General features: G+C 41.2%; 1 protein-coding gene across 2 annotated transcripts in view; it reads right to left on the bottom strand.

The window, feature by feature from the left end:
- Positions 1-27599, bottom strand: part of CDK13 (cyclin dependent kinase 13) — a 113251-nt gene that overhangs the window by 29443 nt on the left and 56209 nt on the right. Inside the window, exons 6-8 of one of the 2 annotated variants that reach the window (XM_072599102.1) lie at positions 24269-24298; positions 6772-6961; positions 5204-5260 (exon numbers count right to left, since the gene is read on the bottom strand). In XM_072599102.1, the coding sequence (XP_072455203.1) occupies positions 5204-5260; positions 6772-6961; positions 24269-24298 (277 nt within the window). The remainder of the gene's footprint in view (positions 1-5203; positions 5261-6771; positions 6962-24268; positions 24299-27599) is intronic. The other variant, XM_072599103.1, reaches the window with a different exon arrangement.

Below are 27599 nucleotides of genomic sequence, written 5' to 3'. Positions count from 1 at the left end.
AACCTATCACGGCCCCAAACAGCTCAATGCCATCTGGGGAGAGCATTCTTGAGATCATTCTCAGGAAGATTTCCCCTTCAATGAACCTAAATCCGATTCTCTACTATTTCCCACTGCTCCAACATCTCCTCCCTGGGACCAAACAGAACAAATCTAATCACTACTTGAAAATTGCTACCATTTACCTCACCTTTCCCCTTAAGCTCCATGTGAAGAAAATCCTTTATTGTTATTGAAATTGTATTTTATACCAACATTCCCTTCCCACAGAACAATGTGTTTTCTTAAACATCCATTTCTGTGAACAGATTACACTCCCTATTCTCTGAACCCCTGGAGACCTGCTCTCTCCAAACTGAGGCTGGCTCTGACTCCGAGCCCAAGGACGGAGTGGCTGCTTCCTACCACAACTTCAGGACCTCCAGCAGAGAGACCCAGTCAGTTCAAGCCCCCATCACAACTGCACCATGCAACCAAGGCGTGTCAGTAGTGTTCCTCCAGGCCAGTGTGGTAGATAGTGTATTTCCACACTAAAATCCTTTGTTTCTTCCTCCACCGATCATCACTGAAATAGTCTCCCTCATAACACTATGCCCCTACTTCATGCCAATCACAAATTTTCTCCATAATAAGTCTTCCTGTGATGCAACAGAATGTCACCTGATCTGCCTCTTCAGGGTAGAACATATTGGTTCATTTCCATATTTTGGTCACGACCCAAAGTGATGAAGAGGAAGAACGTGTCCTTTCCCCACATGCGGCAGGCTCTCTTCCATGTTCTACCTGATGTGTATAGACCAGGGAAGTGTCTCCCATGAAGCACCACAGCCTCTCCACCAACAGTTTCCCCTGTGACATACCTGTCTCTCTCTGGGATATCTGCCTTTGAAGAGACGTGGAATGTTCTCCTTCTTCCTCCATTTCCAGTTAAATACCTTTAGTTGGATCTTCCCATCTCCACACAAACATATTTTATCTATTTATCTGAAATCCTATTTGGCTAGTCTCCCTGGGCCTGGAGTATATGATATCTGTGTTTTAGGTCATCATCTAGAGACTCCAAGCTCTGTCTCCCAAAACCACCTTCTTAACCAAATACTGTTTCCTAAAAAGCCGTTCTTGATCGCCATGATTAGAGAGAGACTCTTCTGTGCCCTGAAGCTTCTGAATGTTTTGCCCAGAACACCACAATCCAGAGATCATTTCAAAGCTTCCACCAGGCACATTACTGGCTCTCATCCTTATCACCACATCTATCAGGTTTGACAAGTCTTGGTAACATAGATGCCAATCCAGTGGGATCCACAGTGGCCATTCACCATGGTGCCAATGAGCAGAGGGAAACAAGCTATTCCACTCACTCCTCTCTTGCCCTGCCCAGGCGTGGAGGATATGCTGTGGCCCCAGCAGTTGTGGAGGGCTCAGGCCCAGGCCTTTCAGAAGCAGTTCTTTGGCCCTTCTAGCTCCTCCCCGTTCTCCTCCCTTGGAATATCCTGAAAGAAGCTTCAGATGCTTCTGCCTCTTCCTGGCTTCCCTCCGAGGCGCTTCGTCTCCAGGATGAACTAGAGATTAAAGACTTAAGAGATGAACGTCATTTCCTATTCATTGAGTTTAGTCTTCCTAAGTTTCCTCCTATTTTGCTTATATTGCCTATTACTAAACTTTGCCTTATTTAACTCAATCTGTATTTATAGAGTCCTGTCAACTACAGTGCATTATGGAAAAGTTAATAAAGATTCCAAAATTCCCGTATTTCCCCTGTCTTATAATAAGAGAAAACAGGGAAAGATTCCCTGCCCCATTATTTTTTAAACTGTCAACAATAAATCTATTCCTAAGCCTGGTAGAAGCTTTCTGCCTTTCAGCACATGAGATAGAAATAAAAAAGAACTGAAATTATCTTGGGCGAGGCAGGGAGATATTATAACCAGAAAATGGACCTCCTCTTTCATTTCCATTAATTTTTGGCTGAAAATTGAAGAAAATGAATGAGGTTATAATTTAACATCAGTAGAGAATTCTGTAAATAAAAGTACATACTCTGTAGTTATGGTGGGAAATTTTCCAGATAACTGAAACCATATTACTTTTAAAATCAAGGTGATGAAAAAGGATTCCTAAAGGACAGTAACATTTTAAAGGAAATGTATATATTTTTTTCCTTTCATAAATAAATCATTGTGAAAATTGGCACAGATTTAGTCCATCAAAGAGAATACTGAAGGATTATTCTGATTCTTAAAGACAGGTACTGTCATGTGGAAAATGAATATATAGCATTTCTATACTCTGGAAATGACCAAACACAAAAGAAAGCCACTATGTTACCTAAGTACATAACATTCTGGAGTTAAATTTCTTGCTTCCCTAAAATCAAGATCTCATATTAGATTATACAAGACAATTCAGTGTGAGATACTATACACCTCTTTCACCAATAAGCTCACATTCATAGAGTGTTTAACAGTTTACAAGATATTTTGCAAAAACTATGAAGGGGCAGTATAACTACTGGCATGAATTTCCTAACGCATCAATGTCCTCCTGTCACTTGTCCTGTTTGAAAATCCTCAGTTATTCTGCTTTACCTCCTGAGAAACAGAGAATGTCCTTGACCTGCCACTCTCAGACCCCCAGCGTGGCCCAACCCCACTCTGCAGCACTCCTTCCTGCTACATTTCTCATCCAATATTATTTTCTTGACAAATTCAGGCTGTTATAACTTCTTTGCCCCTTCACACAGCTTTCTACACCTGTGGGATGGTGGCATCCTCGCCCCCACCCGCCCTTCGCCCTGTCTTCCTTTAAAGCCCCGCTTAGGCATTACGGCCTCAAAGAAACCATCCACAGCTCTTCCCAGCCTGCCCAGGCCTGCTCTGTCCGACCCCTCCTCCATAATTCAGAATCTTTTTACTTGTGATATGATTTTTGTGAGTTCCCACCACCACAAGTGCAGGGGCTGTGCTGTTTTGGGGGCATCTCCAGCACCGAGCCCAGGGCCTCCCTTAGAGTAAGTGCTGAACAAAGATACACTTAATTCAACAAGGAAACAATCTCAGAGAAGACTTGCCCAGTCACCTGGAGAGTAATTAGGAGAAGCAGAACTCTTAGCTCCCATCTTATAACCTCCAGCTTTTCATGCCCAAGGTATCTCCCATTTTAAACTGAAAAAGGAAAAAAGGTAGACATATATTGTTGCTCTATCTCTAACTGTTGGAATATATTTTTCTAACTAGACCAATGAATATGTAGAGACTGTTAAATGGAAAATTAGAATTAATTCATAGTTGACTTGAATCTCTATCAAAACATAAGAGGAAAGGATATTCCATTTAAGCAAGAAACATAAAGCTTAATATTGGCAAAACATAATATTCTTACAGTAATTTCAATTAACCACAAATAGGACCCTGAAAACCGAGGCTGGCCCCGTGTTCAAACGCCTCCCCCGACACCTACCTGGGCAAATTCCTTAAGTACTCTAGAGCTCAGTGTTTGCATCTGGACAATGATCCAGTCAGACTAAGCTGTCTCTGGGGCCTCAAGCACTGTGAGCCAGTTCATGAATCCTCCTTAGAAACACATTTTTCCCTACTCTACACCCCAGCAGAAAGAGGAAAACCAAAGCTGAGTGGCCATGTCTCAGAGTGCTGTGGAACAACAGTATACTTGGCTCCAATGACCAGTTTCAACTGCAGACAGCCCAGTAGAAGGACACAACCGTAAAAGTCAGGAGAACTCAGAGTTAAGTCTCCCTCTGGGCTTTCCCAACTACATGAGCCAGACCCAACACCCACCTGAGGGGCTCCAATTACTTATCAATAAAATGAGGGAGTGCTGGGCAGGCAAATCAGAAGATCTCTAAGGTCTTATCCAACCCCAATACTCTCTAATCTACAAGAACAGACATATTCAAAATAAGAGGGGATTCTTAGTGCACTTATTCTCAATACACTCTATTAAGGAAAATGGCACTGTCTTTTAGATACATTTTAACAAGAGTTCAAAAAGACATCCTTTAAAAAAATCTTCATTAACTATAAAATTCAAAATAGAGGACCACAGGGATTGTTAGTATATGAATCAAAGAAGTTTTGCAATGCGAATTATGGTGACACTAAGCTGTGTTGGAGAATTGCTTTCCCTGATGATATGAAATGAAAAAGATGTTAAAATCAAATCTGAACTAGCTTAAAGTCTGTAAACGAGGGGTTATATTTAATGGCTCCAAGGTTTCTTTCAAGCTTTCTGATTAAAATTCAATCCAAGAAGCATTATGCCATGGCTAAGAGTTTATCATTTGCTTACATAAAAATCTACAATTCATTCCCCTTATATATCTTCTAAAGTTTTGTTTTGTAAACCATGTCATTTCTGAGAATAAATTAATGAATAGTATTGAATCACAATTTATTTGTAGAAGAAGTCAAAAGGAAAACTCACTTGATTTAAAATCAAATTAAAATGTCTCACAAATAAAATACGCTATCTAGTCAAATATCCTCAGTATTTAACTAATGGGGAGAGGGAGGAAGGGGATAAGCCCCCAACCATAGCCTGTCCCAGATCTCCTCTGTTTAGACCTGTAGACTAACAAGTAAACCCTCCCTCCACAGATTTGGAATCAAGGGCCAAAAATAATAATCCTCAACATGTCCATATGAAAAGTAAGCCAGACACAAAATTGGAAACCACTAATGAGAATACACACTTAGGGCACATCCCATAAGAGACCAAGTGAATCCATTTAACTCTCATTGCACTACTACAAGGACCAAGAGCATATCGACCAACAGATGTTATACTTATTCATTTAAACATCATTCAGGTAAGGTGTGCGGGGAATAAATATAAACTTAAAAATTTTTCATTTGTAGAAAGTCAACTTTATTTTGACATCGAGAAAGCATTCTGTTACAATTATTCTGACTCGAATAAATGGTTTCCCGACTGTCAGAAGCACCAAGTCTTTACCAAATTCAAAGCAATGAAGTTCTGCTGGATCCTACCAACATTTGGTAAAGAAGATGATCACACTGTCAGGAGCCATCGTTAACCATGACAAGCCCACCTGATGACCTAAGGTACCCTTCACAAGCTTAGGCAGGAAAAGTCATGTCATGCTTCTCAGAAGAAAGTACATGCTTGCTGGTCGGATTTTTAGAATGGGGCCACAAAGTTCACAATATTTGTAGCATCTTACCTTTCTTCTGAGCTATATAATCGAGCAAGTCCGAAGTCGGCTAGCTTTATCTGCCCTCTAAGGGAAAGAAGAGGAAAAATAAGGAATCTCATTACAATCAACTTGGCTGTGAGTTATCCATTCAAATCAAATCACAGGACATTAATTACTGCTAGAGGAAAATATGGTCAAAAAACGAATCTGCAAAAACTACCTGGAGTACCAAGAAATTAAATCAGGAAACAGCACATCTGGGGTTTTCTTTTTTCCCAATCCCAAAATGGAGAAAGTTGATGTTCTATATGAAACTGAAGCACTGTCTATACCCATTCTCACACTGTTTCCTACCTCCCATCAGCGTCATCTGTCCTCACAGGGTTTACCATGACAGAGATACCATCTGTTCAGATGTTAGACAGCATGAACACTAACACACGCTAAAAACACCCAGTGTTGTTTCAAAAGTTGCTAACTATAACACAATTTAGATTTAGTGCTAAGATGAATTCAATTAATGGTCATTTTAAGACAATATTTTTTTATCTAAGCAAGCATTTTCACAAGCCCTTTGCAAAATTCAAATAAATTCCATTATTCATTTACTCACAATGACCAAGTAGCTGTACCTAGAGAACCCCAACCCCAGGAAGGTGTGCTATAAATGAGAAGATTAAAAAAAGTCTGTCATTCCCCTATACATGAAAACAGGCCCAGGCCAGGAAGCTCTATACCAGTCACAAATGGCCTTTCTGATTTGGTTAAGAAGATCCCACAGAGTCTGGGGATCTCAAAAAGGCAATCCTGACACTGAGGTTTGAACTTAAGCCAAACTGGGTGAGCCAGCCTGATTTTCTAAGCAGTCATAAGGATTACATTCCCAGCCCTGGTCCATCTTAGGATTCTAGGAGATTGCTTGAGACTACTGTTGCCAAAAAGTGCCAGAAGTCCCTGGTGGCCCAAGAATAAAAGCATCTCCTTGCATTTCATCAGCCCCTTATATTGAGACCTAAAGCAGCAAGATGTTTCCAGGCCTGGCCCCAGAAGGCGGCTTAGCACTATTCTCTCTCTCCAAGAGTTCAATCTGTATGAAGCCAGTGGAGCTTTGAGGCTGCGTCCCAGAGGCAAGACCAAAACCGACAGGGTCAAGGAGCAACTTCCCTTTCACTTCACACACAATGATCGAAATGAAAAACATTGAGTACGTATTTTGCCAAACACCAGTCTTTTCATGAGTCAGATGGAAACAGATCCATTATTTGGAAAGTATGTCAGGACAAGGCACGCCATGTTGGGCAGCAAGATAAATCACCTGCTTCCTTAGGCAGTCTGTATTCATTTTTTAATTCCCAAAAGCAAGAAATGAAGTGTTTAAACATAATGTTTCAGTTTCAATTCTGATCAGATTCAGTCCACATTCTCAGCTACTACCTGTGATCAGGCATAAAGTCCTACTCCAAAATTAGAGTCAAACTAATAGTATGTGTAACAATAGTGAATGTGCTGTCTTATTGGACACTTTAAAAACCACACCTCCCCACCCCCCAAAAAATGTACATACACAAATATGTAGCCAAAAAATTCAGTCATACCTATTATTTAGCAGAATATTTGAACACTTAATATCTCTATGCAAAAAGTTCTTCTTATGGCAGTAATCCAAGCCCTCCATCAGTTGTCTCATGAATGATTTTATGTGATTTTCATTAAAATGAACCAAGCCTGATTCCAGGAGTCCCATCAGGTCATGGTCCATGTACTCAAACACCAAATAAAATGCACCTAAGGAAAGAGGAAGAGAATTTTTAAAACGTTACTCATTTGTATTCAGTCACTGCAATCAATCCACAAGCACTTAGTCAGCACTCACATGTCCGGTCCCCTGCTAGCTGCTGCCACACAGACACAACCCTCCCTCACTTGGAGCTCCTAAAACTGATCCTCATGCGATACCTGTCTGGTGTCCTCTCGCTACCCTGACTGATGCCCCACATTCAGCTTATCAAGAGCCTTCTCCTCCACACTGACTCTAAGCAGGGCAGAACGTTAGCGCCCTCGATCTAGAGACAATGCTTGTTGCCAACAGTCTAATAGTCATTTTCTTGGCTAACATCACACTGTTGACTCGTTAAATTTGTATTTCATATGAACGATTTAGCTACATTTCCATCCTTATACAGTTTTTTAAAAAATCAGAGTATAGGAATTTACATTTAACCCTTTCATTGAGAAAGACAAGGTGGCATAGTATACACAGGGCTGGCTTTGGAGTCAGGAAGACATGGCTTAAAAATCCTACATGTGCCACACTCAGGCTGACTCCACAGGCAAGTCACATTACTGCTCAGGGCCCTAAAGCAGCTCCCAAAAATATTGTTACAAAATGCATCAATGGATGAGTTTTCCATTCTGGGAGTTCCTTGTAGACGTAGTCTGATTCCAATAAAAAAAAAAAACACAAAAATGCCAATGATCTGTCAAGATCTTTAGGCAACCTAATTCTGCCGAATACCACATGAGCATGTCTCTCTCTCTTCAGAAGGTCATAGACAGAACTGTAGGGTACTCTCCTAGCGCCCTCTCTCTACAACCAAAGCTGACATCAATTAATCACCACTCTGAATCCAACTATTTCAATAGTTCTGAACCAAACCTACTATGTTATTTTCCAGCCCATATCTCTCAGTCTTTACCCATGTGGATATACTGAGACTTTTCACGAGGCACACTGAAATCCACACAACTTTTTTTTTATTTGACTATGGTTTCATTCAAATACTACATTTACATAATATGACTATGAAACACACGTGTCAATCAAAGCCTTGGGTTCTCCAAGGTGATGCCAGTGGTGGGCAAGCAGATGCAACCAGGCTGAAAGAACTTTAGAAATATCCAGGAAACACCAGCCTAACTCGATTCAGAGAAATGTGTCACTGAGTTAGCTACAAGCTATTAATGACTCACCCATACCAACTCTAGAAGGTTAATAACAATCTGAGTCTGTGGAGAGAATAAGCACACTGATACAATCAGATCCTAACACAGCAGTCAGTCAACACGCATATATTAAGGGCCTTCTATGTGCCAGACACCATGGCGAAGTGATGTGACTTGAAAGACGTGAAAGTAGCTTCATATTCATAAAATGTTTACAAGTAAATAAAATCACGAAAAGTGTACTTAGGATAGCTGCTCCAGCAAGATTCTATAGCTAAAAAAGGATTATGGTATTACCCTCCCCTATATGCTATGGGCATTGAGCCTGGTACATTGCCTTGCAAGTGATTATTAGGGCCTTAACCATGTACTGGAAAAATATCCTACAGAACAGAAACAGCTCCATCGAGCTTGATTTTGCAAAGTGAGTACTAACATCTACCTTGTCCATTATCTACTGGCATTATTGAGAGGATCCCAAATACACAAAATTGTATTCACCTATCTCCTGCTAAACAGCCTGATGTAATGGAAAGATGTACAAAAGAGGGATCTGAGTGGTTAAGTCGAAGAGCCTGGGGCCACAGCTGGTCACAGAATCAGTGTGCCCTAGACAGCATTTGAAATGTGTATTGCTGGAAACTTAGAGATTTCACATATGATTGAGACAAAAATAAAATACCTATGTGCCAAGGAGAAAATTATTTCCTTGCACTAAAACTATGCACTTTTTATTAGTCAATCAAGAGGTATTTGTGAAATACACGTATGCCAGGCATTATGCTACGTGCTGGGGGCACAAAGGTATCAACGAGGTATACAAAGCCACTGATCACTGAAGAACACAAGCAGCTGTGTGGGCATGGTAGAGAGAGCACTAGACCTGGTGCCAGAAAAAACCTATGTTCAAATTCAACTTCAGGCACTTACTAGCTGTATGACCCTGAAGCAAATCACTTCACTTCTGTCTGCCTTGGTTTCCTGATCTATAAAATGGGGATAATAATAGCACCTACCTCCCAGGGTTGTTGTGAAGGTTAAATGAGATATCTATAAAGTGCTTTTTACAATGCCTGGTGCACAGTTAGCACTCCATAAATGTTAGCTATGATGATGATTTACTGATGTGGACATGCCTTCCAATGATGCAGCCTGGGATACATGCACATGTTCTTATCCTTCATGACCTCTCCCAAATCCTCCACAGGGGATCTACCCACATGATGAATGCCTTCCCCTAGCTCTCTTGACAGTACATGGATACAAATGCATCTGTGCGGGTTGTCCACGGGTTTCTCAGCCATCCACCCCTTCCAGGCACATATATTCTCAACATCCTTCAGGTTCCTGCTGGCACACACTGGACTTCACTGGTATGATGACTCAAACTTCTTCACGCTCATCATGTATGCTGTCACTGACCTCTGAGACCTCTCGGAAGGCTGAAGGCCTCCGTAGCCTCGAGCTCAGAGAACATGTCAGTTACACAAGCCTGCCCTTGTTCGCAAGGAGAAGCTGAGCACCATTCACAGCCCTGCACCGCCTCCTAGACGACATCGAGCCCATGTGCTTGTGCTCCTGCATCAACAGCGAGCCCAGTTCACATGCCATGGGAAGTCTGTCCAAGACACGCCGACTGATAGCTTCTATTTCTTTCGCTCAAAGTTCTTTATTCACTGTTCCACCCCCCCCTTTTTTTTTATTACCAATGATGACTCTCAGGGTAGGGAAAAAAACGAAGGTGATATGAAAACAATCAGTATCAATAAACATGCTTTTTAACACGGAGCTTGTCCTAAGGTTAATCCGGCCCAAACTGGCTGAGAGTCTTCACACAAGGAGAAGGAGAAGGGGGGCTGACTGCTCCTTTTCTAACCACGTCTGCCTGTCAGGGATACTTTTTCCAGCTCTGAAAGGTTTCTATCCCACCCATCCTCTTATGAGGTTTCAGACACTGTATCTGTTTTGTGTTTCGCAACAGAATTATTCTGGTTAATTCACTCCTATTAAAGTTCTGTGCTTAACTACTTTTGCTACTGGAAAAAATTTAAATAATTTTTAAAAGTCTGTTTATGCCTTTTGACCCCCTAATTAATAGAGAATATTTCTTTTTAGGTTTGTATCAATCTAAGAGAATATGGATATCAGACTTTCATCAGAGACATTATCCTTTTCCTTCAATTTTAGCTGCATTTTTTGAATTTTATATAATCCAAAGCTAATTTTATCTTTTAAGACTGTCCCACATCTTACTATGATCATTTCCCCTATAAATAGTTTGGAAACAAATAACCGTCCGCCATCCTGTAATTTTCTTAGGGTAGGATTTTTTTAGTTATTTAAGCTATCGAGTCATCTGGAACATACAGTCATATTTTGTAAGCTAAGACATTTATTTCCATCCCATCCAACAGAACTTTGTAAAATGGTTTGGGATCTGGCAATGCCAAGCTTCCTCCAGAACTGGGTGATGAAAAGTGTCAAAGGCTACATACATTCTAGCATTCAGGGTTCGTATCCTATCACTAATATTTATTACTGTGTGACCTTCGGCAGATCAGGTTACCTCTCTGGGTCTCAACTTCCTTATCTATAAAATGCAGGAGTTGGACTAAACACCAACAAGCTCTGGACACCATCTGCTTCCATTTTCAAGTCAAGGATACCCAGACGAACAATTCTACCCCCAATCTGTTATTACATCCTTTGATATTTTACCTTTTTGATTTTAACTTTGGTATTTCTTACAACTTTCTGTGCAAATTGATACTATGTAAGTAAGAGCTGTATTTTTTGGTAGGATAACCACCAGACGTTTAAAACAGTCTGTTATCTCAAATAGAATTTCTCTTCCTATTCCTTCAACCTAAACTTTGATAGTAATGTACAAACCACTGGATTTTGGTGGATTTATACTGTATCCCGATACTTCGTGAAGACTTCATCTAGATTAAATTGTTCCTCAATTCTTTGGCATTCTCTAGGTAAACTGTCACATCTACAAATAAGAGTTAATTCTGCTTATATCTATTTTCTTAATTTCTTTTTTTTCTGTTTCATTGCTGTAGCCCACCCATTTCCTGCTTTAGGTCAAAAACCAGTGGAGACAGTGGCATAATGGTTTCGTACCAATTGTCTCCATCACAAAAACATACATGACCAAGTGAACATCTAACTCCTTCACTCACAGAACTGAGGCTAGATAAGTGAGTGGTCCCAAAGATTTGAAGCATCAGAGGTAAGATCCGAACCACAGCCCTCTGACACCAGGGTCAGGTCTCTTTTCTTGGCACCATACAGCCTGCCTCCCCAAAATGAATGTAAGAAACCAGAGAGAGTCAGGAAGACAACTTACACGAAGCGGTAGCGCAAACAAAGAATAACATAAACAAGGGCTTCACAACATGAATAAAATCAACAATGAGAAACTATAAAAATGCAGATAAACACAAAGGTCAATGGTCAGTACTATCCCAGCCAATTCAATCTTTTTTCTTGTAAATGATCCAAAAATTGTTTTCAGGACATTTATTTTTAGAGGAATCTAGGGATTGTTTGAAAAGTGTCTTTTCAAACAAAATAACAGTTTTAAAAAGAAGATCCTGAGGGATCCAGATGATGGGCTGCCCTCCAAATGCTGGAGCTGGGACAGGAGGCATCTTCATCCACTTGGCTATTCCTGTCAAGTGAGCTCTTCAGTGGTTCTGAATCTCATTTAGAAGGCTCTGCAATGTTGTGGGACTTGGGTCAATCAGCACAATTTTATTTCCCAAAGGGAGCATCTAAAGGAAGCCCTCTTCAGTGTGGACTCTACACTGGACATCTTCCATGATCACAGTCAACACCTTTGCCAAGCCTGGGTTATGCCACCTTTGCTATTTATAATCGGAAGGTGACCAGTCATCTCTGATGGAGAATCTTTCTTGTATGATTGTTAACACATGCATGTCACATGCCTTGTGAGAGAAAAAGCCTATAAAGCAACATTTCACTTTACCAAATTAAATGCTTTGTTAAAGAGCAGAACTAGGAACAGTGGGGAGACAACCAAAATCAATTTAGGTCCAGTGTCAGCTACCCCAAAGCAGAACAGGTTTGTTTTCGGGAGGCAGTGGGTTTTCCCTTACTGGAGATCTGCAGGCAAAGGGTGGATCACCACTTACAGCATATGGTATAGAAGAGAGAGAGTAGGCATCAAACTTGTATGGTCAAAAGGCCCTATGGTCTTTTTCAAAGAAGTCACATTTTTAAGACTACTTTCACCTTCATCCCTTATGCTCACCTCTTTATGAAGTCAACAAGTATCAAAATTAAGACAACAAAGCATTTATTAAGTGCCTACTACGTGCTGGACTCTGTACTAAGTCCTCATAGTTTACATTACTTAATTTGGAGCACTGCATTAAAGTTCTTTGTAGATTTTCTTTCCTGTTCTGCATGGGATACTGAGATAGACAATATCCTCATGGCACCCTCTTCACAAATACTGCTTCAGAGCACTCTGAATCAAAGTGACGTGTCCCAAGAAATCATGTTTCTACTTGTCTCTAGACACATAATAAAGCCTACTCAACCAACTCCTGTATCTATTGTCCCCACAGGATCCAAGTCAACCCTCCCTTCAACTGAGCTGAAATTGTCATTTGTCTTCTCGATCGACTTATGTTGACAATGTAAAAATTAATATGATTTATTTAATCCGGGAATATGTCCATTCAGTGGTCACTGGAAAAGGATTTCACATTAAGAATACCAACAACTAAGTTAATACTTTTTTTAAGACAGTAAACAACTACCTGATTCTTGATATACTTGACACTGTTTCCACCAATGTCACTGCCATGACAGAAATGGAACAGGACACAGGAAGAAGGGCCATTCTGAATTCTTCTGTGTTTCATAAACTATTGATACTTAAGAATTTACTGCCTACTGGTCAGCCTAATAGAGACCACTCGCCTCTTTGCACTTAACAAGGCTGGTCCTGGAAAGGCAAACATAAGGCTGTAGTGGGCACAGATTGAAAGTCTTCAGAGCAAAGTAGAAACTTCCAGAGCTTATACTCCACTGGTAAGGTCTTTGAGAAATCTTAGGAAGCTCCATGTCATAAAAAAATAATTTCACAAGTTTTTGGGGAAAATTAGTATGTTCACTCATGAAAAGGAAAACTGAGAAGCATCTCATCTTTAAATCCCTCTGGATCACACACCCAAAAGAACTGCAAACCCATTTTATTTGATCTGTCTGGGGTACACAATGAGTTGGCCTTAAAGTTTCCTGTTGAATCATCGCCCTTAGCAAGTGTAGAAACAGAGGAGGAGCCTAAAATCCATCACCAGAATAAACTCTGGATAACGAGCTCTTCTAAGACCAGATCAATCTGAATCAGTCCCATTCCCAAACCAAGGAGATACCACTGAAGCAGGAACACAAAGAGACTGTTCTGCAGCAAACAAAAAAGCCGAAGTTAAGTGCTGTATCAGAAAACCCAAAATACATAAATTTAATTAAATAATATTCAAATAGATATTTGAAATGATTAGTTTATCAAAGGAAAACAACAACACCTTTAAGCAAGGAGAAGTGGTTATAATGCCAATTAACTCAAAATCTCAATATATGCTAACCAAATAAGGGATAGAGGTGGCCATAAAAAGAAAAAAAATCAACAATTTCAACTACATAAAATGAGAAGGTTTTTGGACAAACAAAATCAGTACAGAAAAAATAGTTGAACAGGGGGAAAAACGTCAGCATCAAATATCAGTGACAGAATTCTGGTATCTGATACCTAACAGAGGAGATGCGTGTGCGTGTGCGTGTGCATGAAACAGAGAAACATCAAGGGTCATTCACCACAGTTAATAGTCCCAAAGGATACCAACAGTTTTTCAAACTATCGATAGTAATATGAAAGAAATATGCCCCACAACACTAATAAGAGAAATGCAAAGGAACACAACTGCCAAGTTTCATCTCATCGCCAACAAAATGGTAAATGTTACAAAAGATGAAAATATAGAGGGGAATACAGAAATGCAAAGATACTAATGAATTGCAGGAAGAACTGTAACCTGGCCCAACTATTTCAAAATACAATCTGGAATTATGAGAAAAATGTCCCTAAACTATTTCTATTCTCTGAGCCAGAAATCCCATTACCAGGATACAGTAAAAAGAGGTCCAAGATAAAAAGGTTCAATAGGTACCCAAATATCTGCAGGAGCACTTTTCGTGCGGCAAAATGTAAAAATAAAATAAATGCCTACTGACTAAGGAGCTACTGAACAACTCCTGGAATACAAAGGTAGCAGAACATTACTGAGCTGTTGAGAGACTGCAAACGTGAGAATCTCAGGGAAACATGGGAGACCGTCTACAAGGTAATGCTGAACAAGACAACAATATTCACCATAACTATAATAATGCCAACAAAAATAACAATAAAACAAAGCCAATTGATTAAGATCTTACTGACCTATCTTGGCCTCGGAGAACAGAGGAGCAAATGTCTCTCCTTGCTTTCAGTCGAGAGGAAGGGGACAGAAAGCTCTGCTGCCTGTGCTGTCTGCTTGTTTTGCAAAACAGCTGTTGTTGGGTTTTTACTGTCGTTACAACGTAAGTGCTCACTGGATTTAGAGGAAAGGAGGACAAAAGTTCTATCTTGAAATGACAGTGACCTAACACCAAAAGGCACCCAAAAGGTCCTGTTAGCGGTCTCAGTTTCCCCTTTTACTACCATCACTTTCACTGTTTTCTGCAGTTCTCCTCTGCCGTCCTTGCGGCTCAGCAGTGACCCTGACTCCCCTAAGGCTCTGCCTGTTATATTCACGGAGGATGCAGGAAATAGCCTGAGCTAACAGAAGCATGTCTAGAGATGCTCGCTCACCCAAAAGAAGCTGAGCACCAGCTAGTAAGAGTCTTGAGTCACAGCAAGTAGCAAAAAGCACTAAATGTACAAAAAAGCCTTCAGCCCCGCAATGGCTTTTCGGCTTCCCTGGTGATAGGGGCTGAGTGGGTAGAAAAGGGGACTAAGGATTTTAAAAATCACAGTCGTGACCATTTATAAAACATTAGTAAAACTTCAGTCACTGTATGTGGTTGTCTAAGAGTCAACACGAACTGAATACAAAATTAGCAGAACTAAATTACATCATCATTATTCTCAGTATGAAAGAAGCCAGGGTCAAAAGGATACTGCAACTAAATGGAAGGACGATTCACTGACTCATCTTAAACAGATTAAAAAAATTGGGCAGAATCGGCTTTTCACCTATCTAAAGACAATAAGGAACATCTTTCATAGAACACCTGGTAATCATGATGAGTGTAACTAAAAGACCATCATTAAGATAACTAGAGTTTACACACTAAAATCTGTTGTAGAGGCTGAAGAAGCTGAGAATGTAACAAAGAACCTGAATCCTCAAAACCAGGTAAAAATATATATGTATTTTTAATACTTGGTGACTTTAATGAACATAAAGGAACACAGAGTACAGAATGTCATAAAACATGACTCAGTCTGAGAAACCAAAGGAAGTCAAAGGCTGTAAGAAGTCTCAAGAAATCTCATACAATTATCATCAATACTTCCTTCAAAAAGAAAGCTGGAAGGCATATAACGTAGTGAGTACCAAGTGAAACCGCAAAAGGAAACGACTGATTCAGACAGAGTAGACGTATCAGAAATGTTGTATTAAAACCACCTACTATTTACAGCCAAGGTCAAAATGATTATCAAATTACAAGGGATAAAGGTATGCAGAAAATATTGTAAAAAGTTAAAAAAGCTATTTAAATGTGCTACTGATGTTAAAAAGTGAAACTATTCTAACTCATCACCATGATTTTTTTTTTTTTGCTAAAGTTTAACAGACAGAAAACAGTTGCCACAGTGAGAAGGCCAAAGAACCCAAGGAATCACCTTCAGCAGCAAACATTTGCTCTCTCTGCCAAGTGGGATGAGAGAAAAACCAAGGCAAGACTATTTCTGAATATAAATTTGTAAAGTACAAAAGGAGGGAGAAGAAAATTATAAGCAACACTGCCTCACACAACAAGGAAAAGCAGAAGTGAAAATAAGCACAAAAAAACTTACCCAGAGAGCCCAGCTGAGTCCCAGTAAGCTAAGAGATGCAAGCGATAAAACGACAAATAGAGGAAAAGCGGACTGAGATTGTCAGCTTTCAAGACTAATCTATTTGCCATCACAAGTCACAAAGACCTTCACCCTTCATTCTGAGGTTCTGTACCTACTGGATAATGCCAAGGCAGATGACGAAGCCAGGAGCAACAGTTGAACTGGATTGAGTAGATACAATGAAGATAGGTTGCTGGAGACATTGACCCTATCTCTGTCTGTCTCAAAAGCACTGAGAGACACTTTCCCAAGAAATTTCAGGGAGGTAAAGACACAAAAAGAATGAAAGAAAACCATGGATGACACTACTACTCAAAAAAAAAAAAAAAAAGGCAATATTTCCCAACCTGTATTCTTAGTTTTCTAAAATCTACAGAATAATCAATGTGCATATCAAGAATGTCATTCAAGAAAATGTAAAAGGAAAGAAAAGGGCTTTTATAAATGACTCTTCAGAGCAGAACATTTTGTCACGTAGCCCTACAACTGGCAGAAAGGACCACCGGATACTACCCTGCTGTGTTCGTTGATTACAAGAGTCTTAAAGGCTCTGCCCCAATAAGAACAGAAATTTCTTATCTATGTTAAGATTATATCAGACTCTCTGATAAATGCAGACATGGGAGCTGTGCTCAGTTTCCCTGATCACTGTGAAGCAAGGTATGAAAAAATAAATATATTTGTGAAAGAGATTTGTTAAGGCAGGAAGCAAATGGAAGATCATGGGTATGTTCAGATGCATTAAGCCCCAGAAATATCACAAGCTTTCTTCTTCTCAAGAGTCCTTTAACTGCCCAAGACCAAGGGCTACGTTTAAAAAAAAAAAAAAAGTGGACAAAAAATGCCTACTTTGCAGATTACTCAGTACGTAGCTGAATGTCTCATTCACTGAGCTAGTGTCCAGCACTAATGCATCCGGGACAGGCACTGAAAGATGGACAAAAAGTTGGGCCCAGGATCAAAGAGAAGGAAGATATCAACTTGTTACTTCAAAGTCTCAAGCTGTTCTCCAGTGTAAAGATCCATCTTTCAACATGAACATTCCTTCTGGTAATGCTGCATGATTGTGAATCTTAGACAAGCACAATATGAGGAATCCATATTGTTGACTCTAAGGGCTAATATGACAATGTTTCTAATGATGACCTAAAATTAAGAAATGGTAACAAGAGTTAACCCCAAACAAAAGCATCATTAACAGGCTGAGTCAAGAGAAAGCAAGGCAACAGAGAGGTTCACTACACGCTCCACTCCCGCCACAAGTAGCCTACTAGCGCCAGAGAAAGGCAAAATGCAAATGTGCAACTGATGCAAGAATGAATCTCTATCAAGATATGAATATATACAGATAGATTTATAAGGAAGGGGGGGTTGAATTCGGAGCGAAGAAGTTAGAATAGAAACCAAGGGCGCAGATAAGATCACCGAGTGTACTGAAAGATAAGAGGGTCTGAAACCTACATACATATATTTAAGTAAAGAATTATTATTCTAAATTACAACTGTGTAATGACCCAGTCAGTTTCATCAATCAATAATAATAAACAGCATTTACATATTGCTTTGAAGTTTGTCAAATGCTTTACATATATATAACCCCACTGAACCCTCACAATAGCCCTGTGTGAAGTAAGTGCTCTTATTACATCCATATTACAAACTGAAACTGAGAAGTTACATGACTTCCCAGGGTCAGTCACACAGTTAGTAAGAATACAAGGCAAGAGTCACATTTAGGTCTTTCCGATTCCAAGTTTAGCCCTCAACTGAGCAGCCTCCTCTGTGCCAGACATTATGAGAGGAACTAGGGTCTCAATACAACCAGCCAAACAATCTCTACTGGTAAGGGAAGAGGGAGTAGGGAAGTGACACAACAAGGTTACACATACACATTTATTTATTACACAAAGAAAATAAATACACAGTGATTAACGGAGGCTGTTTGGGAGAGAGGGTACAAGCTGGCTGAGTGATCAGGAGGCTTCCCACACAAGGTGAGGCTCGAAGTAAGTGATTCTGTGAAAAAGGATTCTTTGAGGCAAGAGAGTCAGAGGTGGGAGTCAGCTGGTGGGGAAGAGGAATGATGTGGTCACACAGCGTGGAGGGCTGAGGGGGGAAGCTGTTGCCCAACAAGGCTAAGAAGATAGGTAGGAGACAGATTCTGAAGGGCTGGAGAAGTTTAATGGAGGCAGTTTATAGCTGATCTTAGAGATAAGAGGAAGACAATGGAGTTGTTTAGTAAGGGACTGCCACGGTCAGCTCTATAGAAACATTAAGCAAAATCTAGTTTTCCTAACACAATGCCTTGCCTAAACATCTGCGTCTGAGAAGTTGGGAGGTGGGCACAAGCCAGAGATGGGCTACAAGTGACTGACAGGTAATCCACGTTTAAGATTTTCCTTCATTTCAATTTCTCAGTGTGAATTCTGGTCCAGAAGGCTAAAAGAAGATGCATTAGGTATGCTCCCAGGCTGATGTCCCCTCCCTAGAGAATTGGGAACACTGTGAGGGCTAGATGGATTATACCCATTTGAGGGGGAATAACTAGAGCTGAATGACTCACCCAGGGTCACGCAGCCAAACACGTTCAGGTCTGTCTAAGACCAAGACCCTAGTACACAGGTGAGGGGTTCAAGCCAAGCATTTCCCTGCTGGTTTGGTCAGAAGCTCAGGGTACTGCTTCATATGATCAAAGTCTAGAAACTGAATGAGGAGTTGCCCATCCATGCAGAGCTAACTGCCCTAGTAAATGAGAAGTCCCTAAAGAAGCAAGTCTGCTCATCACTGAATAGTTAACAAATGGAGACAGGGAAATGTCAGCAGAGGTGACTAGCAACGTAAGAACAGATGGGCCAGGAAGCAAGATATCCAAGGGAGAAGGTCGGGGCCACTCCAAAAGAGCCAACAAGAGGCTCAAGATTGTGAAGGAGGGAAATAAAGCCACAAAGGGCGCAAGGAACTGTGAGAACAGGAAAGGATCAGGAGAAAGGAGGTCAGGATAAGGGCAAATGGGAAGTTTGAGAGGAATAAGGTGATAGGTGTGGAAGAAGATAAGAGCCTGGAACCTGACTCCTCTGTGTGAAGAGTGTGCAGGAGATGCCCAGTGAGCTGATACTTCAGAGTCTCTAGAAGATGAGAAGGCAGGAGCTGAGCATGTTCAGCAGGGATGGGAGGCTATGGAGCTGGTACCCAACGTAACTTCACAATCCTATAGTTGATCTATGGGACCAACTATCCTTGAACGCACTGTCCCCAGGATTCTACCAGCTCTCATGTCCTGTCAGTCCTAAAACCTGGCCTCTTCCCCTCCCCACCACTACCACTGAATCCTGCTAATCATCTAAAAATTTATGTCATCTGATCTCACTTTCCGGATGCATAGCAATTCTTCCCTGATTAACCTGATACTCCTCAAAATCGTTATCCCAAGACTCCTTTTCTGCCTTTAGTCCCACATATCATTCTGCCTTATTCTTCAATAGATAAACTGTCTCAATTTCTCAGAAGAACAGTTTTGAGTTCCTTCCACTATCCTTTCAGAGGCCTCTCCCTCTGTGCCATCTTCTCCTCCTGTTTCTTCTAGGAAATTCCCCAAATAATCCTCCCTTCTCTCTCTTCTTCATATCCTTCCCCAACATCTACTGGATTGAGGGAGGCCTATAAAAAAGTCAATCCTTCAAACAACATTTGACCCTGGCCACCTCCCCACAGTTGCATCTCTATATCCCAGAGCCTCACACATAGTAGAAACTTCATAAATGTTTGTTGACTGTCTTCTTCCCAGTCACAGCCAAACACTTAAAAGAGCAGTCTACTCTTATGGCCTCAACTTCACTCACTCACTTTTCAAGCAATGCCTTCCTTTTTTATCCTATCACTCTCCAGAAAGAGAAAACTCCAAGATTACCAGTGATTTCTTAACGGTTAAATGTAATGCTCTTGGCTTACTCCTTATGCGTCTTTTCTCCTATTTCCTTTGCCAGTTCATCATGCCTCCTTACTATCATCCTCCAGGACTCTCTCGACATAATCTTTGTATAATCACAAGTTCAATTACCTCTTTGCAGAAGACTCCCAGTTTAAATATTTAGCCCTAATCTGGCTCCTTAACTACAGTCCCAGGTTGCCAAATGGGCTAAAGGACATTTCCACTTAGACATCCTACTGGTTTTTTCAAAGTGAGCAGGTCCAAAATAGAGCTACCATCTTTTCCCTAACCTTACCCCCCTCCCCCAAACATGTCCATTTCCATCAGGGCACTAACATCTTTCTAATCAATCAAGCTCGTCAACTTTGGAGAAATCTTTCCTATATCTCTCCTAAATCCAATCCTTCACCAGAGCTTGTAGATTCTATCACCACAGTCTCATATTCATCCCTTATCTCCACAAACACAGACACCACCCTGATCTAGGTCCTAATTAGCTGCACTGCTTCCAGCCTCTCCTCTCTTCATTTAATTCCCAAACTAACCTTCATAAGGCACAGGTCTAACCAGGCTATGTACACCTTTGCCCAAAAGCTTTCAGGGGCTTCCTGTTGCCTCTATGATAAAACAAATTCCTCAGTCAGGTTTCATTTAAGGTCCTCCATGGTCTAAGTCCAATTTGTCTTTCCAGATCATTTCCTGTCACTGTCAAACTGAACTACCTAAGCTGTTGAACTTGGCATCCCTTTCTCCCACTTGCGACCCTTTTTCAAGCTGGCCCCATGCCCGGTCCTTCCTCATCTCTACAACTTTTGGCATTCTCATCTTCCTTTAAGACCCAGATCAGAAGCTATCTTCTCCATGAAGTTTTCTTTAACATCCTGGTCATGAATAGTTTCTTTATCCTTAAATTGGCCATAACTTATCTGAATATATAGTGGATCTTCTCCCAATAAAATATAAGCTCTTTGAAATAGGAACCGTTTGGTTTCAAGTACTCAGAACCTGGCACCATGTCTTGTATAGAGTGAGCACTTAAATGGTGAGGATGGGAGGCGGGGAGAGACACACACAGGACTCTTGTGATTTGGAAACAGAAGACCTCAGTTAAAATCCTGCCTCCTTGCTGCTGATGGGACCCCCTCCCATGTCTTCATCTATGAACCAAGGAGATTGAACTGAAGGATTCTGGGTGCCTATGAGCTCTGGATATATGTCACTGTGGCTAAGAACCACAACTACAAGGTCAGTACCCAATAAGTGAATATACTTACGACACATAAACTGGGGCATAGCAAATCCTTTAGAGCTGACATTCAAAATGGCTGAAAAACTCCTGAAATTCCCAACATATTTTTCTTAATGACTTTTCTAATGACCAGATCACTATTAAATGTCAATGCAAGGACCATGAATTATCTCTAGCAGATTCTTGAAATAAAGTTGTCCCAGGATCATAATCTAAAAGCTAAAGGGATGTTAGGCATCACCTTGTCCAATATCTTCATTTAAGAGATGAGAAAACTGAGACTCAGAAAGGGCCAATGGCTAAGCAGCATTTCAGGCACAAGAAAATCCTATGTTACTTGTATTTGGCTGTGTTTTCTGTTACTGGTGGTTGTTTACTGTTGGTTGGGTTTTCTGGGGGGAGAGGAGCTAAAAATAGAAATGAAAGACACTTTACCAATCTCCTATGAGAAAATTATGATTCTGAAACCCAAAACATAAAGAGATCAATCAGAAACTACAGACTACCACAACTAATTAATACCAATGCAAAAATAGAGAATAATTTTAGGAAAGGAACTATAGCAATGCATTTACAAAGTATTCACTATAACCAGTTTGGATTTACACCAGAAATGCAAGGGTAGTTCAATGTTAGGAATGTCATATACATAATAAACCACATAATTAATGGCAATCATTTAAAATCACATGATCATAGCAAGAGATCCAGGAAAAATACTTCAACAATACATGTTAAAACACTAGGATTTATTGGAACAAAAGAACTTTCTTTTACTATGAAGAAAAATATCTACCTGAAACCAAGACCATTATTCATAACAAAGAAACACCAGAAGCTTTCCCCCCAAAATGAGGGCCAAATAAAGAAAAGCCATCCTTTGTCTTTACTACTCATGAATTATAGGGCAATCGGGTTAGAAGTGGAAAGGCTCTCTGCAGTTGGGCAAACCAGTCACCTCATTTTATAACTGAGGAACAGAGGGTCAGGGGTGAAATGACTTGTCCAAGGCTACGTAAGTGGCAAATTCCAGGTCTGAGCTCAGGTCCTTGGACTCCAAGTCCAACATTCTTTCCACATTACAATGTGGTACAGAAGATTTTAGAAATCTTATCCTATTCTCTGGCATGAAAATTCCATGTGTCAAACCATTACAAACCTTTTTGAATAAATGATCCATAAACGTTTATAATATTAAGGCTACAGAAGTTTAGCGCTGCAGGGCTTTACAGGTCATGCAATTCAACTACTACCAAGTACATGAATTCCTTCTAGAGTAAACTTGAGGGACTGAGTCTGACTTTAGCAATGCAAAACTACCTGCCTTCATGATTTAATTCCACAAGCACCTATTAAGTGCCTACTATGTGCAAGGCACTGTGCTAGGTGCTGAGCATACAAAGACAAAAATGAAAAATTGTTTTGAGACTCAATGAATTCAATCATTTCATTTTCAAACAACACATATCCCATCGACTAAAAAATCTGGCTTTGTACAATTCCTCGCCATTGGCCTCATTTCAGCCCTAGAGTCCTATGAGAGCGACTCAGTCTAGTGCCTTCTTCTACCTAAAAACCCTTCAATGACTCTGGCGGTCATGTCCAAACGGCAGCTTCTCATCTCCAATCTGAACACGCCCCGTTACGATGACACCATTTCATCATCTTTGTCACCTTCTTTTGGTCTATTACACCTGGTCGATTCTCCTCTTAAAACGGAAAACACCACACCCCTGGTCATTCACAGAGGGCAATTCCCCGTTACATAGGAAGGGCAGCAGACTTCCAGGAACACGGTCTAAGTGACTGACATCATTGTCCAGTGACAGCCACACTGCACTTATTAATGTTTGCAGGTAACCAAAACCCACAATCCTGGTAATGTGAACTACTCTCTGCCCATGGAACCAAAGTTTGGGAGTTCACTTTTAACCTTATTTAAATTCTTCTTTAATTTGGCACAATGTTCCAACATTCAAGATTTTTATTACAACTTGATTCTCTCATCCAATAAATTATGTCAGCCATGAATTTGACAAATAAGTCATCAAATGTCCCTGATAAAAATATTTAACATAAAGGGATCAAAGAGTGGGGCATATAGCACACCACTTGAGACCTCCTCCCCCACCTCCATTCCATGTTAAAAACAATCCATTAAATCGATACTCTAAGAAAAGAGTCATCCAACCAGTTTCAAATCCACCTAGTATCCAGCTGGTATCCAGCAAACATTTCTCCCTATTAGGACACCATCCAAGGATATCATGAGAGACTTTATCCAGATGAAGTTCAGACATACTATGTCTATATCCTTCCTCTCCTCTAACCAACTAGTAATAGTGACCCTGTCAAAAAAGGAAATGAGGTTAATGTTAGGGAGTGAACGTGTCTGTGTATATCTACCTATGTTTAATAAAAATATGCACAGCTTATAGCTTTAAGACCTTTAACTAGAACTGGGATTCTCTTTGGCCAACTTACTGCCCCTTTGAGATCATCTGCACTGGGTACACTGGGCTGCTAGGAGCAGCTTATCCCCTATACACACCTGAAGACCCTTCCTCCTCCCCAAAGCCACATCCCCCCACCCCTCAATTTACTGTCACAATTAAAGTTTAGCAAAACAGTCTTCCCAGTTCCTTCCCCTAGCTCTGGACAGTTCTAAGTAGGGCAACTATGGTAGAGGACAAGAATACAAATGACATCATCAACGCTTTCAAAATCATCGTGATTAACACAAAGAACGTTCTAATGGTCTCTACCTCAAGCAATGTCCCAGCCTATTCGTGTCTAACAAAGCTGAACTAGAATATAAATTGTACTTGCCTGAGTGCTGGTTCCTTGAAGCAGGGAGCCCTGCAAAGCAAGAAGGAGGAAGAGGAAGAAGCAGTGGTCACAAAGAGCCAGCATGGCTTCATCAAGGATAGGTCATGCAACACTAACCTTATTTCCTTCTTAAACAGTGTTACTAGACTGGTGGATCAGGGGAATGATGCAGATATATAATTTACCTAGATTTTACCAATGCATTTGACAAGGTCTCTCATGCTATTCTTGTGGAAAAGATGGAGAGATGTGGGCTAGACAATCATACAGTTGGGTGGAGTCAAAATTCACTGAATGGCTAGAAGCAAAGACTATTTAATGGTTCCATATCAATTTGGAAGGAGGTCTTGAGGGGAGGGCCCCAGGGAGGTGTGTTGGACCCTGAGCTGCTTAACAACTTTATCAGTGACTCAGATAAAGGCATGGATGGCATCCTGATCAAACTTGTAGATGACACAAAGCTGGGAGGGAGAGCTACCATGTTACATGACAGAGGCTGGATTGAAAAAGACCTACATAAGGCTAAAATGTTAAGCTGAATCTAATAAGATGAAATTTGGTAGGGATCAATTTAAGTTATTACACTAAGTGGGGAAAACATGGCTGGGCAGGAGTTTGAAAAGGATCTACGGGTTTTAATGGACCACAAGTTCAATATGAATCAACGGTATGACATGGCATTAACGTGATCCCAGCCTACACTAAGAGCATGTCCCAGACTAGGCATATGGCAATCTGGCTATGTGCTGCCCCGATCAGACCACATAAGAGGAATGGGCACCCCATTTTAGGAAGGACAGTAACAGGCAGGAGAGTGCACAGAAAAGGGCCAGTGAGTTGTGATGGGATTGGGGATTAGGCCACAGAAAGAATTTTTGAAGGAAGTAGGGCTCCTCAGCCTGCAAAGTAGAAGATGTTTTGGGAACAGGCGCACCATCTTCAAGTATCTCCACAGGCATCAGGAGGGAAGGCATCAATTCTGCTTTCCTGAGCCACAAACAACAGAATAAGAAAGGCTGGGTACAAGGTACAAAGAGGAATTTAAACGTGATGGAGAAAAACATCCTCCAAATCAGAGCAAGGCAACAAAAGCCAGTTTGGGCAGCCACGAGAGCAAGAGGTCTTCCAAAAGATTCTGCCTAACCACTGCCTAACATAACCTCCAGTATGCTAAGTACATACTGGAGGAAATACCCCTCTAAAGATAAGCTGGTCTATTCCTTCCAACCCTCAAATTCTGTGACAGGAATGATTTCTCATTCTTTCCTGAGGGGAAAGCTGATCCTGGACTCAGAAAAGTCTGGAGTTCAAATCTAACCTCAGACTTACTAATTGTGTGACCCTCGGCAAGTCGCTTAACTCAGGACTGCCTCAGTTTTATCAACTGTAAAATGGGGATGATAATAACAGTATTGCCCCCCCCACACACAAGGCTGTTGTGAGGATTACATGAGATAATATTTGTAAAGCACTTAGCTCAGTGGCTGGCACACAGTAAGTATTTAATAAATGTGTATTCTCCCTCATCGCCATCCCCATGCTTTTTATCTTTTCCATCCAACAGAATATGTAATTTTAATATGCGATTTTATTCCTGTGTCCTCACAGTGTTAAATCTCACAAGTATTTATTAAGCACTACATACCAAGCACTGTAGGAACCAGAAGCAATTTTACTACAGGAAAAAAGGTATGGACTGGTCAGAATGACTACACGCTGCCAGAAACAGGGGGGCTTCCATGCTGTATAATCTGTCCCAAGTTACTGGGATCAGAAATACAACAACAAAGCCGTTTGCCCTAAAAAGCTTACATTCTGCTAGGATGACACAGCACGCATACACAGAAGTCAAACTGGAGGGAAGGAAGGGGTGGAGGCGGAACAGGGACGAGGAGACACACAAAAAATCGAGACTGCCTTCACAAAGAAAATAGCATCTGAGCCAAGCCTCAAAGGAAGGGAAGGATTCCAGGCATGAAGAAGGGTCTAGAAAGGCCTGGAAGCAGGAGATGGAACATCAGGCAGGGAAAAGGATGTCACTGAGGTGAGCTAGACCACAGAACATGTGAGAAGAAATGGGAAAGGAGGCTCAAGATGTAAGCTGAAGTCAGGAGGCTCTGAATGCCAGGCCTAGGCCTTTACCTCCTACTCTCAAAGCAACAGAAAGCTCCTGAAGCAGGGAGGGCCGGGTCACTTGTGCTTTAGGAAGACTATTTAGCAGGTACCTAGGATGGACTGGGAAGAGGAGAAACTAGGGTAGGGGGACCAACTGGAGAGCTTATTGTGATGGTGCAGGCAAGAGCTGAGGAGGCCTCTACCCAGGGGCAGCTGTCTGAGTGGGGGAGACCTCTAGTGCAAGGGAAATCCATAGGCTGTGGCCACAGACTGGATGGCAGAAATAAAGGGAGATGATAAAGTGAGGATGACACTGACACAACCAACATGAAGGCTGGGAGGCACCTTGTGAAAACAGGAGCAAGGGAGCCATGTTTCAGAAAGGGATAAAAAGCAGGTTTTGTTTGGTTGGATTTTTATTTATTTGGAAGAGCATGAAAGCAAAAGAGATGCTACTGGGGGAACATAAAGCTAAGGCTTCTTACTCTGCTGCTTTCTTCCTGCTTGGGAGAATGACCTTCACACTGCAGATGGCAGAACAAAAAGGTCTAACAGGAGCAGTCTAAGAGCTCTTAATGAGCTCCAATGACCTGATCCAGATTAATTACAACATCAGGTAATAAGAATGCAGCCACAGAAGACACAGGGGGTACCCTCAGGGGCGCAGAAGTTCAAGGCTGTCCCGTCATCTGTCTGCAAATTGTAGGCCAATGGTCTTGATTTGGATTTCTGGAAAAATTCTCAATCTCTAGCCAAGAAAGCAGTGATTATAAAAAGCCAATGTGCCAGATTAACCTTTCTTGTGAGAGCTAGGGAACGTCAAGCTTGGTAGGAAACAGCTGGGTGACTGAGAAGCCAAAAGAGGACTTCAAAGGGGCCCCAACTCCCACAGATGGGAGGGAGCTCTGCTGTGCTGGGCCCTGGCCAAATGACATCTGGAACAATGTGTGCATTTCTGAGTCCCACAGTGTACAAAGGACCTTGCTAAGGACAACCAGGATGGGGAAAGAGACCTGAATCCCCATCATGAGGCCAGGTTGAAGGAGCAGGACCAGCAGACTCCTACGAGAAGAGGGATTTGATCTGTCCTGTTTGGACCCAAAAGGCAGAACCAAAAGCCACTGAAGCTTGTTATACAGAAGAGCTTCCTAATAACGAGGACTGCCCCAAAGTGAAATGGGCAGTCCTCTCTGGAGATCTTTCAAGTCTGAAGATG

This window comes from Notamacropus eugenii, chromosome 3, assembly GCF_028372415.1.
Source record: "Notamacropus eugenii isolate mMacEug1 chromosome 3, mMacEug1.pri_v2, whole genome shotgun sequence".
Classification (NCBI taxonomy): Eukaryota; Metazoa; Chordata; class Mammalia; order Diprotodontia; family Macropodidae; genus Notamacropus; species Notamacropus eugenii.
Note: the sequence above shows the minus strand (reverse complement) of the source record. Positions and strands in the feature narration are given on the sequence as shown.